The sequence below is a fragment of the Eumetopias jubatus genome, unplaced genomic scaffold (genome assembly GCF_037043125.1).
Source record: "Eumetopias jubatus isolate StellerSeaLion01/CBP00866 unplaced genomic scaffold, mEumJub1_p1.0 scaffold_16, whole genome shotgun sequence".
NCBI lineage: Eukaryota > Metazoa > Chordata > Mammalia > Carnivora > Otariidae > Eumetopias > Eumetopias jubatus.
The window spans coordinates 2,591,030-2,604,022 of NW_028274822.1; the positions used below are offsets into that span (position 1 = coordinate 2,591,030).

The window sequence follows — 12,993 nt, forward strand, 5'->3', positions numbered from 1 at the left end:
GCGAGGTGGCGCCAGGACCGCAATACAAGGCTACCCTTACAGTCGTCACCACGAGAGTCCCGGGTGGGAAATAAGGACACAACAACCCACCAAACACCAATCAAGCTCCATGCATCCTGCATCTAGAAAGAAAATACACCGCTGACCTCTTAGGATGGCCCCTCCTGTTCCAACTATAATTTTAAAATGTAATACTAATTTTTAGTATCTAGAAGATGATAATGTCCTGACAAACAGGTGATGACTAACACAGGAGAAGAAGTAAATGGGACACTGTGTGAAGAGCTCAGTGAGATACTTCTTCCTTCACGGTGAAAGGACGCAGGGGGGGACAGCACAGCAGGCCCTGGCCTCCGGCACCGACGCGGCCACCATGGGCTATTCCGCAGAGGGCTACTTGGCGGAGACACTGGTCAGCCGACCGGCAGCCAGCCCTCGCCCCCACTCCCCTGCAGCGGGCCGCGTGTTCCCGTGGGAGCCGACTCCCGCCAGGGGCCCTGAGAGGGCTTCTGCCAACAGCGCGGGAGCGGTTCAGAAGCACAACGACCTGCTGGTACGAACCGCCCGAGACTGGCTCCGCACTGGCCGGGCGGACAAATGTCCCTCTCTTACAAACGGCGAGGACTAGAATCCAGAGTCCAAACAGCCACCCTGTGGCTGGCTGGGATGCGGCCAGACCACTCCTGCCCTGGAGGCCACAATCTTAACTCCTCATCCTGTGCGGCGAGCCTGAGTGCACACGAACGAGCCACAAGAACGTATCCTGCTTCTGATCCCTCAGCACATCGCGCCGTGCTTACGGCAGGGACAGGGACACAGAAAGGGGAATGACCAGATAGGGTTAGTACAGTGACTCTCCATTATAATTTATCATGGTTTTTCTAATTAAACTCTGAAAGGTGTTCCGGTGTCTCAGCTCAATGCATTATTCAAAATGCACACCCTTCGATCCGGCACACTGCAGGCATTCACCTAAGACCATAAGTCACTGAAAGCGTGAGAATTTCTACACTACTTACTGAAACCCTGAATGTTCACGATGCCCCTCAACAAACTCATAAAACTAAATGCTGCAGAGCCGTTAAAAAACCTTTGCATTCCTAAAATCAACTGATGCTGGGGGGGGGCACCTGGGTGGCTTAGTTAGCAAAGGGTCATGGGGTCAGGCGCCACGTGTCCCTCTCCCTCTGCTTCTCCCCCCACCCCATTCATGTGCTTGCTCTCTCTCTAAAAAAATTAATAAATACAAATCTTAAAAAATAAAAAAAATTAAAATCACTGATGGGGAAGGTGTTCATGTTGCAGTAAGAGGGAAGTTCACAGTACATGACATACACACAAGCTCACTTCTGTGGAAATGTTAACGTACCTGTCTACACGTGCGCATATAAAGCTTCGGAAGGATCGACACGCTACAGGGTCAATCACAGTCCCGTCTGGCCAGTGGGTTTTTAAAAACAGTCTTCTGTTTTATCTGAATTTCCCTGTCTCCTTATTGCATCTAACACATTACTTATATTTTAATCAGAAAAAACCACTTCAGTTTTGAAAACGATGCCCAGCATGTGCACTTAGGAAAGAAGAAATTGAAGGGTGCCACGACCCCCCACAAAGGGCAGGGCAGCGCCCTACCTGAGAAGCAATGTTGAGCGTGACTGTGTCCAGTCCTCCGGAGAGCAGGCCCTGAGTATCGGCCAGAGTGAGCGTGACGCTGGCATCTCCTCCGACTCCTGATGAAGACATGACCAGGTTCTGAGCAGACATGGCTGATGGAGACATGGGTGTCGTCGAAGGAAGGCTTCCAGGGGTAGCATTCAGCTCTACGAAAAAGGAAGAGGCACTTCAGCGGCAAAGCTGGGCAAGTCCAATCATAACGGGATGGGAGGGTGGTTTTAGGAAGGAACTGATCTGTCAGAATCGGCGTTTACATTACCTAAGCTTCTGAAATTATACCAAGATAATCATAGAATCTCTCATTCCAATTTTAAGGCCAGGCTTCTACAGTCTCTGAATCTCTTTATGCATAAATACATTCTGCTTAAGTATAATATCAAGAAAAACACAGTAAAAGAGTAAAAATGTGATGCTATAGTCCTAGTCGCTACTGCTAAGGCAGAAGGAAACTGCCAAGAATGTCCAGGACACTGTCCCCGTCCAGGACCAGAGAGGAGCCTGAAGAGAGGAACCAAACGGGACCCACCGAACATCGATCAGCAACACGGCTTAGAGTGTGACCACACCTGCTTGGCGCCCCCTCACCCTCCTCTATGTCTGCTAAGGCTGAAATAAACCTCATGCAACCCTTTAAATATTAATTTATCCTGCACGACATCTTACTTTTCTTTGGAACAGACAACAAGATTTTTTAGTATTTTCCCCTTGTAGCCAATGATAAGAGAAAGGAAGAAATCTGGGACAGAATCAGGCAAAGAAAGGCCTTTTCTTCTACAAAACAGAAACTCATGCACTCGGCCGGCAAATGAGATGGGCTGAGCACGGAATTATCAAAAGTCCTGTGGTGGACACCCACAGAAAACAATTTTTTGAGTTTTTACTTGTTAAGCATAACACACATGCACATGCGTGTACACACACACACACACACACACACACACACACTTCTCACCATCTGTCCTTCCATTCATCTAACAAATGTGACTCATCACCCCCTGTGTCAGCCCCTGGGCTAGGTGCTACAGATACCAAGATGGTAACGAAAGCAAAAGGTGAAAACGTTATTTCCTAATTAGGCTTAAAAACAAAAAGAGACTCCTGTGGATACTGTGCTGTGACTTGGGCCCCATCGGTCCAGAGCCTCTGCTCTGCGTCAGGGGCCAGCAGGGAAACTAGGTTACTTACTTGTAACTGGAGTCCTCCAAATACCATGCCTCCATAGATCCACACTCTTGGAGTCCCACACTGTGTTGCACAGACCTGGAACCTTCAAAAGCAGTATAACCATTAGGAGGCTAGGAGTCTCTGCTCTGCAGCAGCCACCGGGGCTCCAAAGACAACCTCGTCCGACCCCTCCCACCTCGCTGAGCATCTGCGCAGAGTGGACTCTGCTAGGACACGCTGGGGCCAGAGGAGTGTGGATTTGTGGAGGGTGTATGTTCTAAGCACTCCAGTTACCAGTACGTGGGTCAACCTCGTGTTCTCACGTCACCTCCACGCACCCTTCCCCTTGCAGACTAGCATGCACGTATGATTTTAACACGAGTAGACGAAGACTAAAAAGAAGAATCCTGAGGACATGGCAACGACCAGCTACATGCATTGGTGTTCAATCAAAATCACTAGGGTGAAGACCGGGGTTGGGCCGTCAAAGCGCCCGGTCAAGAGAAGCACGTGGTGAAAGGCTCACCAGAATTATATCTACAAAGAGTGAAACCAGAGGCTAACGGGGCTCACTGCGACTCACAAGGCCAAGACTTCAAGCCTCACCCGGACTCCTGAAATAAAGGAATGTCTCTTCTCCGCTCCCCGCCAGCAGAATCGGACTCCCTGATGATCATTAATTCAGTGAGGGGGTCCAGGACTGTCAGGCACAGGAAATCCAAAGAGGAAACAGAAGCCTGTCACTGAGCTGAAGTGAATCCCAACACAGAGGTCAGTGAGGACCTCAGCCAACGCTAGAGTTCACATCTCTACGCCAACAGTGTGTGAATGAATGTTCAGCTATGTTCCACATTCAAGACATTTTCCAAGAGGATGGTATCAGTTCAAGTAGAACTTCTAGCCTCAAAATGGTCCAAAAACGGGTAATGTGAGTAGGAAAAAATGAAGTTTTCTAAAACATGCAATAGCATAACTATTTAAAAGCTTCAATCACATCTGTTCAACATATAGTTCTTAATTATATACAAAAAGATTTATTTAAAGCTCTAGAAACTACAGTTTCATTCAAACTGAACACTCTCAACCTGGAAATTAAGGTTGACTACTGGAGCACAGACTGCAAACTCTCACCTTCAGTCCTCATTTACCGGCTCTGAAACCGCAAGTCCTCCAGGCCACATCACAGAAATCTAAGTCTTACTCAGTTTACGGTTCTAACTCAAAAAAAGTCACCTCTAAAGGATGAGTAAATCCCTTATGGTCATCAAACCCATCACTGTCTTAAATCCTTGTGGGGATAATTTTTATAGCTTCTGAGAAAACTTAATGATAATTTTGGAAAGTTTCATAAGCAGTTTTAAGGATGTGAGATCAGTTTTTTTCTTGAGATAAAAACGTGGCAAGAAAGGTGTGTGTGCGCTGCGAGGGACTGCGGGAAGAGGGAGACACATCATCTGGCCATTCATCCCCAAGGAGAAAGTGGGGAAAATGTCCTCCATAATTATAAAATGTACCCACAAATGGGAAATGTTAAGACTTCTGAGCTGCTGGGAAGGAAGTAATTGATCGTACTTAAATCTAGAAGAAACAAAATAACCTTACAAAGGAAGGAAAAACAGAATTGTGGCTTTTTTTTTCCACTGAAAACATGACTCAATTTATTCATCAAAATTATGTTAATAGTGGACAAAGGTAAGAACCAAAAGATAACAGCCATTTGAGATAAATTCCTTAAAAAGCCATACTAAACCTCCAGCCTGTTAGTAACACCTTCTGCCTCTGGGAAGGCGCTCACAACACGTGTGACCACGTCCTAAGAAAACCACGTGTGTCCAATGTTGTCATGGATGCGTCAGGGTCAGACCGTGAAGTGGCCTCAGACCCCGTGTCAGATACCTGAAGAGAAGCTCGTGCTTTTGTCTTGCACATGGAACTCTGCGGTACTTGTTTATTTACATGCCCCTAAAAGGGAACGCCCTGTTGTTTTCAGTGCTGCAGTCAAGATGCAAAGGGCCAAAGCTGTCCCGGAGGCAAAGCCTCAACGGCATGTCATGCCCAGAGGGAACTCCAGATGACAATGGCCACGGGCACCTGTGCTGTGCTCTGATCTAAAGGGCCACATAAAGTGGCACTTTCAAACACTGAGAGTTTTTGTTTTACTGTTTTTCTTAGAAGAGACATGGCTAATTGCAAAGTCATTTTTAGTTTCAATTCCTGGTGTGGCTTGAAGCCGGGCCTGGGAGTGACTCTGACCCTCAGGAAAATGTTGCCCTTTCAAGATGCAATCTCTTAACCAATGTTATACCGACGGGGTCAGTTCCATTATTATAACTCCTACCAGTGGAATGTGCAAACCTCCAAAAATACCTGCCTACCATCAAGGATTGAGTAGTTCAACGCAGAAAGAATCCCTTCCCATATCCAGGTTTATTCAAAGATGCCAAAGGTACCGGAGAACATAATACAAGTGACCTGCTCATATAAAACTAACCTCTGTGTATAACAGCTGACATCACATCCTTACACATTCAAAATTAGGAGCTCAACTTTTATTTCACTAAATTCCTTGGAAAAAAATTTTAAATAAGGCACCAAATTACGCTAAAGAAAAGAAGTGTTCTCAGCCAGTTCTAAGACAGTAAGTGTAAAGAAGAGACAGAGATTAAGTCAGGAAAAGGGGAATGTTTGTGGTTTTTAAAGGACCACGAGTGCGTGACTCACAGTGGTCCTCACGCACAGCAGCTGCTCCAGCCCCTCCCCCCGCCGCACAGAGAGATGCCTCCCCTGCAACGTGAGTCCTGTCACTAAGTGTGCAGGCGACGCAGACGCAGGAGATGAGAGACCCCACATCTAACCAACCAGATGCCGCAGAGCCCCCAGAGCCCATGTGCTCTCCACCCTGAGCAGAACGAGCCCCACTTTCAACGAAGTCGCCTGCTGTGCCAGCAAACATCCAGGATCACCAAAGTAGCATAAAAAACCACTCCATTTAAATTAAAACACCAAAAATCCTCCTTCTTTCCATCCACTTGCCAAGCTCACTAAAGAGGTCAGGCAGGGCTTCCAAAGAGACGCACGACCCCACCCCTGCCAGCCAGGACGCGCCCCAGGGAAGCAGGCCGGCGAGGAGCCGGGATTCTGCTAACGTTCCAGAACGGAGTCGACGATAACCACACGCGCTGGCCCACGAAACACAGAGAGCACAGATGCAGTGGAAACTTCACGCGCCAGAAACGCAGCTGGGATCTGCCGACACAGGATTCAGACAAAGTCCTTAACCACGCAGGTGCCTGCGCACACATTAGCAGACGAGAGGGGTGGACAGAAGTTCCTCCTCTGTGCCGAGGGGACCGTGCCCCCCTTGGACGTGCCAGCCCACCTCAGCTCACGGGCCTCTGTTCAGCGCCGCGCTGCCACACTCAGGATAGACGCCCCCGCTCTCACAGAAGCCGACCCCACCAGGTGAGTGCCCCGTGACCTCTGGCCTGCTCTCCTCTATCTGTCGTTACCGCCACAATTTTACAATGCTTTACAGATTCTTCAATGAAGTCCGCTCCATCAGTTTCTAGGGTCCAAAATGCAAAGGGGCTATGTCTGTCCTGCTCAGTGTCACATTCCCAGATTCAGTACAATTCTGCCACACAATACACGTACAGTCTTTTGTTGAAGAAATGAATTACTGCATAAGAAAGCATTTCAAATAAGCATGAAAAAAAAGCCTTCCTGTAGCTACAAACATATCTAAATACTAAATTTTTTCTCAAAAAACGATAAAGTTGGAAAATTAGAAGGCTAAGAAATGAATAAAATCTCTATAAGATTAAAAAAAAGGAGACAGGCATGTCATCATAAACCACTGACGAGTCCTTGTGAATCTGTAACTTATTTTACTAGAGCTCATTTGCTTCTATTTATCAAAGTCTACACTTCAAAACCCTAGAAAGATGCCTTTTTAAAACTGCGTTCTCGTCGTGTGGGCTGGTGCCAGGAGAGTCTCGCTGTGGGGCACGAGGCCATGAGCTAGGCAGGTCCCCGCACAGGTGGCAGGGGGCAGCTTCGGGACAGAGTCCTCAACAAGCCCATGTGCATTAACACCCGGCACCTTGTCTATCTGAGACGATTCGCTTTTACTCCTTAGTCAGCAGAACGACTAACTGGTGGGTAACTCTAGAGCAGAACTGTATCCTGGACGGAGGGACAAGCACCTGTCCCAGGTGACAGAACACACCGCTGACGCACCAGTCGGGAAAGAAGACAGGCGCCTTCTCTCCTGCAACCGGGACACAGCCCTGCGACTGGCTCTCGGATCACGTCCCTGGTGCTGACGCGCTGGCTGCGTACCTGAGGAGTTCAGGGTCGCGCTCTGGGCGAGCAGCTGGTCACTGCTTATGGTTAGGGTGGCACCTGCAGACTGACCACTGGCAGCAGGAGCTGATAGCCTTATGCTTCCGTTCACTTCACTACTTCCATTAGCATTGTGCTGAATAAGATCTTGACCTAAATGGAAATTAATATTGTGATATCTGAAAGTAACACGTTAAGTCACATCCTGGCAAGCGGGTTAAACATGAAATAACATGCTATCAAAATGAAAGCTGTTTTATTTATAATAATACTTACAGAAAAGAATGAAAAGACCATGAAATACATTCATTTCCTCTAAATGCCAGTATTTGTTCACACTCTGTAAGCTGTGAAGCATTTTGAAGCGCTGCTCAAGTATTTTGAGCAGTATTTTGGCACTTTGCCTCAGTATTTAGGCACTTAAAATTACAAACTTTGTTGAATAGAACTTATGGCAAACGTGTGTTTAAGTGCATCGTAGGGACACGACAAAATGATGCTAGACCCTCCCCTAACCTCCCACCGCCGGGGCTCGAGGAAGCAGCGATGCTGCGGCTCCTGGCTGAGGGTTCCCCACACCACGGCGCTCGGGGCTCACACGTGCCTGGGGTGCATGCCCACTGGGGGGCACTGGCCTTCGGTTCTAAACCTGTGCACTCCAGCTTCTGTAGCTGTAACGGTCACAAAAGCTGTGCTACTGTAGGGAAACATGCACATGGGAGAACTGGACAGTCTGCTGACATGTCAACAAAACCCACACTGAATGCTTTGGGAAGACTGGACACAAACAAGTCACCTTAAAAAAAAATCTACTGTCAAGTTAGGTTTAAGCAAGACAACTCTGCAAACTGGAGGGAAAAGCATCAAAAGACAGAAGGACGCTGACCTCGGCTGTTTCATCAGCAGCATCCTCACACCGCTCTACAGAAACAGAAAGGGGAAAGCAGCTGTGCGTGCCGGGCACAAGACAGAACTCTGATCAGCACAGCAGACCCGTCTTCAAAAGGCCTGTAGATGAAGGGTCAGAGTACGTGGGGTACCACTTTTTTGATTCTCTGCTGAAAACTAGCTGAGACATCAGATAAGAGGGCTTTGGTATAGAGGAATTAGATCGTTTGGGAGCCTGAGCACTATTTTTGCCTTTTACCCAATGTTCAGTTTCTTTCTCAAATGACCTCTGAACTGCTAAAAGTCCAAAAAACTTCATTGAAGTAATAATCGCTTCCTAACATGGACAAGCATGTATAATTATACACACTAATGGAAAGAAGAACTTCCTACAAAATAACTGAAAATCCTACCTAAACGCTTTCAACAAGTGACCATAAATTGAAAGTTTTCCTACAGCCTTTTTAGCATGGAGTAAGGAAACACTGATGTGTGAGTTGCCAATTCCCATGAGCACAATAATGACGACTGAGAACAAGAAGTCTCAAGCCCAAGGTTTGGGCAAACCCCGTGTCATCAACTGGTTTAAAGATTTCTCCCAGGATAAACCTTTATAGCCAATTTTTTTTAAAAAAATGGTTAAATCTGTCTCCTTACTGTTTTGAAAATACTGATGAGTAATAAAATAACTTCATGATCAAGAACAGGAAAACACGGAAGAAAGAGTAGCACAATCCATACGCTAAGTAACACACAGTCTGAACGCTAAGCAGGAACCCTGCAGGACGGGCCTATTGTGCAGGACTAGCACAGTGCCTCATACACTGAGGGCACTCAAGACAAGTGAACTCGCTCAACAAACAACTTCCTTAAAATAAAAAAAGTATTAAAACTCAGATATATACAAAGAAACCAGGAAGGTAATTGGATTATGTAAAATTGAAAGTTAATGTTTGCTGCCTAATAGCATCTAAAATCACTCCATGTCACTCCAAACCAAAACTCCATCCAAGAACGGGTTCAAGTTTGTCACATATAGTAAAAGAAATAAAGACACTCCCTAAAAAAGAAAGCTTTTGGTTTCCTTCTGAATAACTTTTCTATTGCACTCACAAATTTTGCAGAAATCTCCCTGAAACGCGACTCTATTAGCCTGGCCTGCTCCCCTGGCTGGGTCGGTCCAGGAATCTGCCCACCACTACTCCCAGTGTTTTAAGGGAAAATGCTCCCACATCCACATGAAGCTCCCTCTTCCCCAGCGACAGTGTCCTGCCTCCTAGCAAAATGTTTTTCCTGTCTTTAACATCCACCTCATAAGGTTGCTATGAGGCCTAAATAAATTAGTATCAAATGCGTTAATATCTGTAAAAATACTAGAATAGTGCCTGGCACGTAAGAGCCACAAAAATTATTGCTTCATTTACCGAACAGCTAAGAGTCACGTGGGCAAAGCACACTGATAAAATACGCTGCAGGCTGAGCCAGAGGAGAACGTGCTGGGCGAATTAATGACACCAGAGGACAATCTGACGGCGAGCACAGCCGTCCTGGCACAGGGGCACCTCGTGTGGTGGCTGACACATAGGACTGGTTTGCCGAGTTCAAGTGACCTGCACACCCAGAGGGTATTTTCTGAGTCCCTACTCAGAAGTCCCACTGAGAGTAGGGACTTCTCAGTGCCCTACAGCACACTTAACACTGTCCTGCACAGTCTGTGCAGGATCCCGAGAAGGAGTGTAGGCATCTAGAATGCGCCTGCACACACGTCACCCCAGTCAGACGCCTCCAGTTTAATGGAGCAGGAAGATGGACGAAGAAGCTATGTAGCCTGCTCTCCGTGGACCAAATCAGTGTGAGAGGACAACAGACTCAAGCCGGAGGACATGAGTAACTCTCACTGCTGGTTTCTGGTATTAGATTTGAACTATGACACTATTTCACTAAACCTGAATTTCCCACATTTATTACAAATGCGTATTGAGCACCGGCTGTATGCAAAACTCTGTTCTGCAAAAAAAAAAAAAAAAAACAAACATACATACACATACGAATAAGGTATACTCAAGTCGCAGGGAAAAGCAGGTTTAAAATGTGAAGTGACTAACCAGAGATGGTCAGGGTGATTTCCTGGGGAGACCCTGAGGACGACGCAGCGGTGGGCCCGGCAGCCTGTGCCAAGACCTGGCTCAGACTTGAGTTGTTAATGGTCAGGGTGATCTCGTGGGGGCCACTGGAGGTGGACACCAGGCCTTGAGATGTCATCACCTGAGAGAGGTCTTGAGTCCCTGGTCATCATTACAAAACAAAATAAAGCTGGGCTTAAAAAAAATAGTAATTTTCAACTTTTTTATATTAAAAACGTTCAGTGAGACAGTTATTTCAAAAGAATATTGAAAAGAAAACATCAGTCATCTCTGATCCCCTCCTGCAGAGACAGAGGAGAGGCTTATGGTGAAACCGGAAGCCAACAGGTCCACGGGAACAGGTGCGGGTAGCGATCTAGGAGTGTACGGTGATTACACATCACTTGTCGCTAGGGAAGCTTAGGTACTCTTGGGACATTTGATGTGTTTGCTGAGCTTCCCAAAGACAGAAGGGGCAGCGCAGTGTCCTCAGTGCCCACGGCGCTCACTTACCACTGCTGCTGGTGGTCATCACAGGGTCCTGCTCAGACAGCGGGCCGATGGTCAGACTGGCGGATGTCACGGTGGGCTGTAAGGACAGGCCAGGGATGGGCTGGATGACGACACTGGCTGGGACCGTGCTGTCCTGGGTCTGAAGAGAGGTGTTCTGTGAGGCCAGGCTGGGCTCCCCCGGCAGCTGCTGAGTAAGCAAGTTGCCCTGCTGTAACGTTTGCTGCAAAATACTCGGGTCAATCTGCAAAGCAACAGAGATACTCGTTGTGGAAAGTTCATGCTGACATGCGATTCTGACCACATCGAAGCCCAGGACACCATGGCACGTGTTGTACCTGCAGCGTGATGTTATTAATGCTGGAGGCATCGATTCCAGAGATCTGAACATTGGGGCCGACTAGGTTAGCGGCCAACTGTAACTGTATGCCCTCCAAGGTGGTCAGGCTCCCGTCCGTCAGGGACACTGTCCAATCACCGCCGGCTGCAAAGAGACACAACGTGGATGACTGCCTTTGGAAAAGCTCCTCCGACAGGAAAGAAGCTCATTCTCACGTAAGGCTTTTTATATACCCAAGTCCTACACCTCGCCAACATGATCTAGTCACAGGTACCAATAATTACCCCATGCCATACACGCACCTTAGCTGATTCAATGCAAAACAAATCCTCTGAAATAGATATTATCCATCTTAAACACACCCGGAAACTAGGCTCAAAGAGATTACATTGATTAGCCCAAGATTTAAAACAGCAACGAATAATCGTGTTTTTTCAGACTTTAATCACTGCACGGGTCACATACACAGAAAGCCACAACACATGCCTGGTAGCTAGCCTCAGCCGCTCTGTCAATCCACAAAACCCATAAATGGCCAAAACGTATGCTTTTCAAGCACTAGGTGACCCAAGAGCAGTTAGCGAACTCTCCCATGTTACCTACACTGTGCATGAGGAGTTACCAAACACATCTCACTGTGAAGTCTGGGAGGATGCTGAGAAAAACACACATTTAAACCCAGTAAGAAAAAGCAGATGTCGTGCGAGGAGGAGGAACGGAAGGGAACCCATCTGAACGATGGCACTTTAGTCTTCCCAGCTGCCCCCTGTGGGGAACTTCCAAGGAAGACACAAGTCGCCCTGCTCCCAGCAGTGCCCCCGAGCAGGCAGGCGGGGTGTGTCCGTGCTTCAGGAGCCCTCCCCTGTGCCCCGGGCTCACCTGAAACGGAGGCAGGAAGAATAGCCTGGCCCACCAGACCTTGCTGAAGCACGTTTTGATCGAACTGTCCCGTGAGAACAGAGTTGTTCATGATGAACACACTGGGGTCGGTGGACGCCGGAGTGAGCAGATTCACAGGCTGCGGCCCCTCCGAGGAGCTTCGCGTCACTGGTTTCCGCGCCTTCTTCGGGTCGGGCTTATAATGGAACTGCATGTGAGTCTTCCTACGCCCCGACGTGCGGAAGCGCAGCTCGCAGTGCGGACACTTGAAAGGCTTCGCTCCTGTATGCAGACGCATGTGCACCTTCAGGCTTCCCTTCGTCGAGAAGGCGTTGCTGCAGACGTGACAGCTGAAGAGCTTCTGACCTGTGGGGAGTCCAGCCAGGGGTCAGCAGGGGCCAGCGGGGTGCTGACCCCGGGGGCCCGAGTGCTTGAAGGGAGCCCCGTGCTCCCACAGGACGCCATGCAAGGGACAGAGTGCTGCTACACAGACACCGAAGTGAGTAGGCGGTCTACAGTGTGAGCCCAGCGCTGTGCCCGTGCTCAGATGTCTGCAGCACATGGGCACCACTGCCCACCCTGAACCTCGGCGGAAGCAGAGGCCCACGTCCCTGAGCAGCTCAGCCCTGCGGCGCGGTCTCCTATGCCTCAATGCACAAAGGGCACATGTGTGTCTCGGCACCTGTGTCTCACACCTGCACAAGGGGACAGCACCCTGGAGCCATAGGTGTGCATCACACGCTCAGCCCCTGGGTCTCTCGTGCTTTTCCTGTGCCCAGGGCATGATGAAGGCCGTGGAGCTGGGCCTGAGTGCCCTGTCACCCACCTACTCTGCCCCGGACAGGCTCTGGGAGGACAAAAGCATCCTGGTTTTCTGTTTCCCTCTACTGCTCCCAGAAAGCAATACTGACTCTTGTTTACCAGAGTGGGCACACGGGGACTCACCCCAGAAGAGGGAGGCCTGCTGTCCCAACCCTGCTCGGGGGCCTCGAAGGTCACTCAAGGAGCCCAGCATGGAGCAGGAGGCCTGAAAGGTATTCCTCACAGAGACTTTTTGTTCTGTTCCTTATG

At 48.5% G+C, this 12,993-nt stretch overlaps 1 protein-coding gene across 11 annotated transcripts in view; it reads right to left on the reverse strand.

The window, feature by feature from the left end:
- ZNF236 (zinc finger protein 236) overlaps window positions 1–12,993 on the reverse strand; it is a 107,017-nt gene that overhangs the window by 15,391 nt on the left and 78,633 nt on the right. For 8 of the 11 annotated variants that reach the window (XM_088019546.1, XM_028102868.2, XM_028102870.1 and 5 more), the window contains 6 exons: window positions 11,923–12,288; window positions 11,042–11,187; window positions 10,707–10,947; window positions 10,176–10,355; window positions 7,180–7,335; window positions 1,633–1,820 (listed from right to left, as the gene is read on the reverse strand). In XM_088019546.1, coding sequence (XP_087875672.1) covers window positions 1,633–1,820; window positions 7,180–7,335; window positions 10,176–10,355; window positions 10,707–10,947; window positions 11,042–11,187; window positions 11,923–12,288 — 1,277 coding nt within the window. Of the gene's footprint in view, window positions 1–1,632; window positions 1,821–2,859; window positions 2,942–7,179; window positions 7,336–10,175; window positions 10,356–10,706; window positions 10,948–11,041; window positions 11,188–11,922; window positions 12,289–12,993 lie in introns of all 11 variants that reach the window. The other 3 variants (XM_088019543.1, XM_088019544.1, XM_028102869.2) reach the window with 2 other exon arrangements.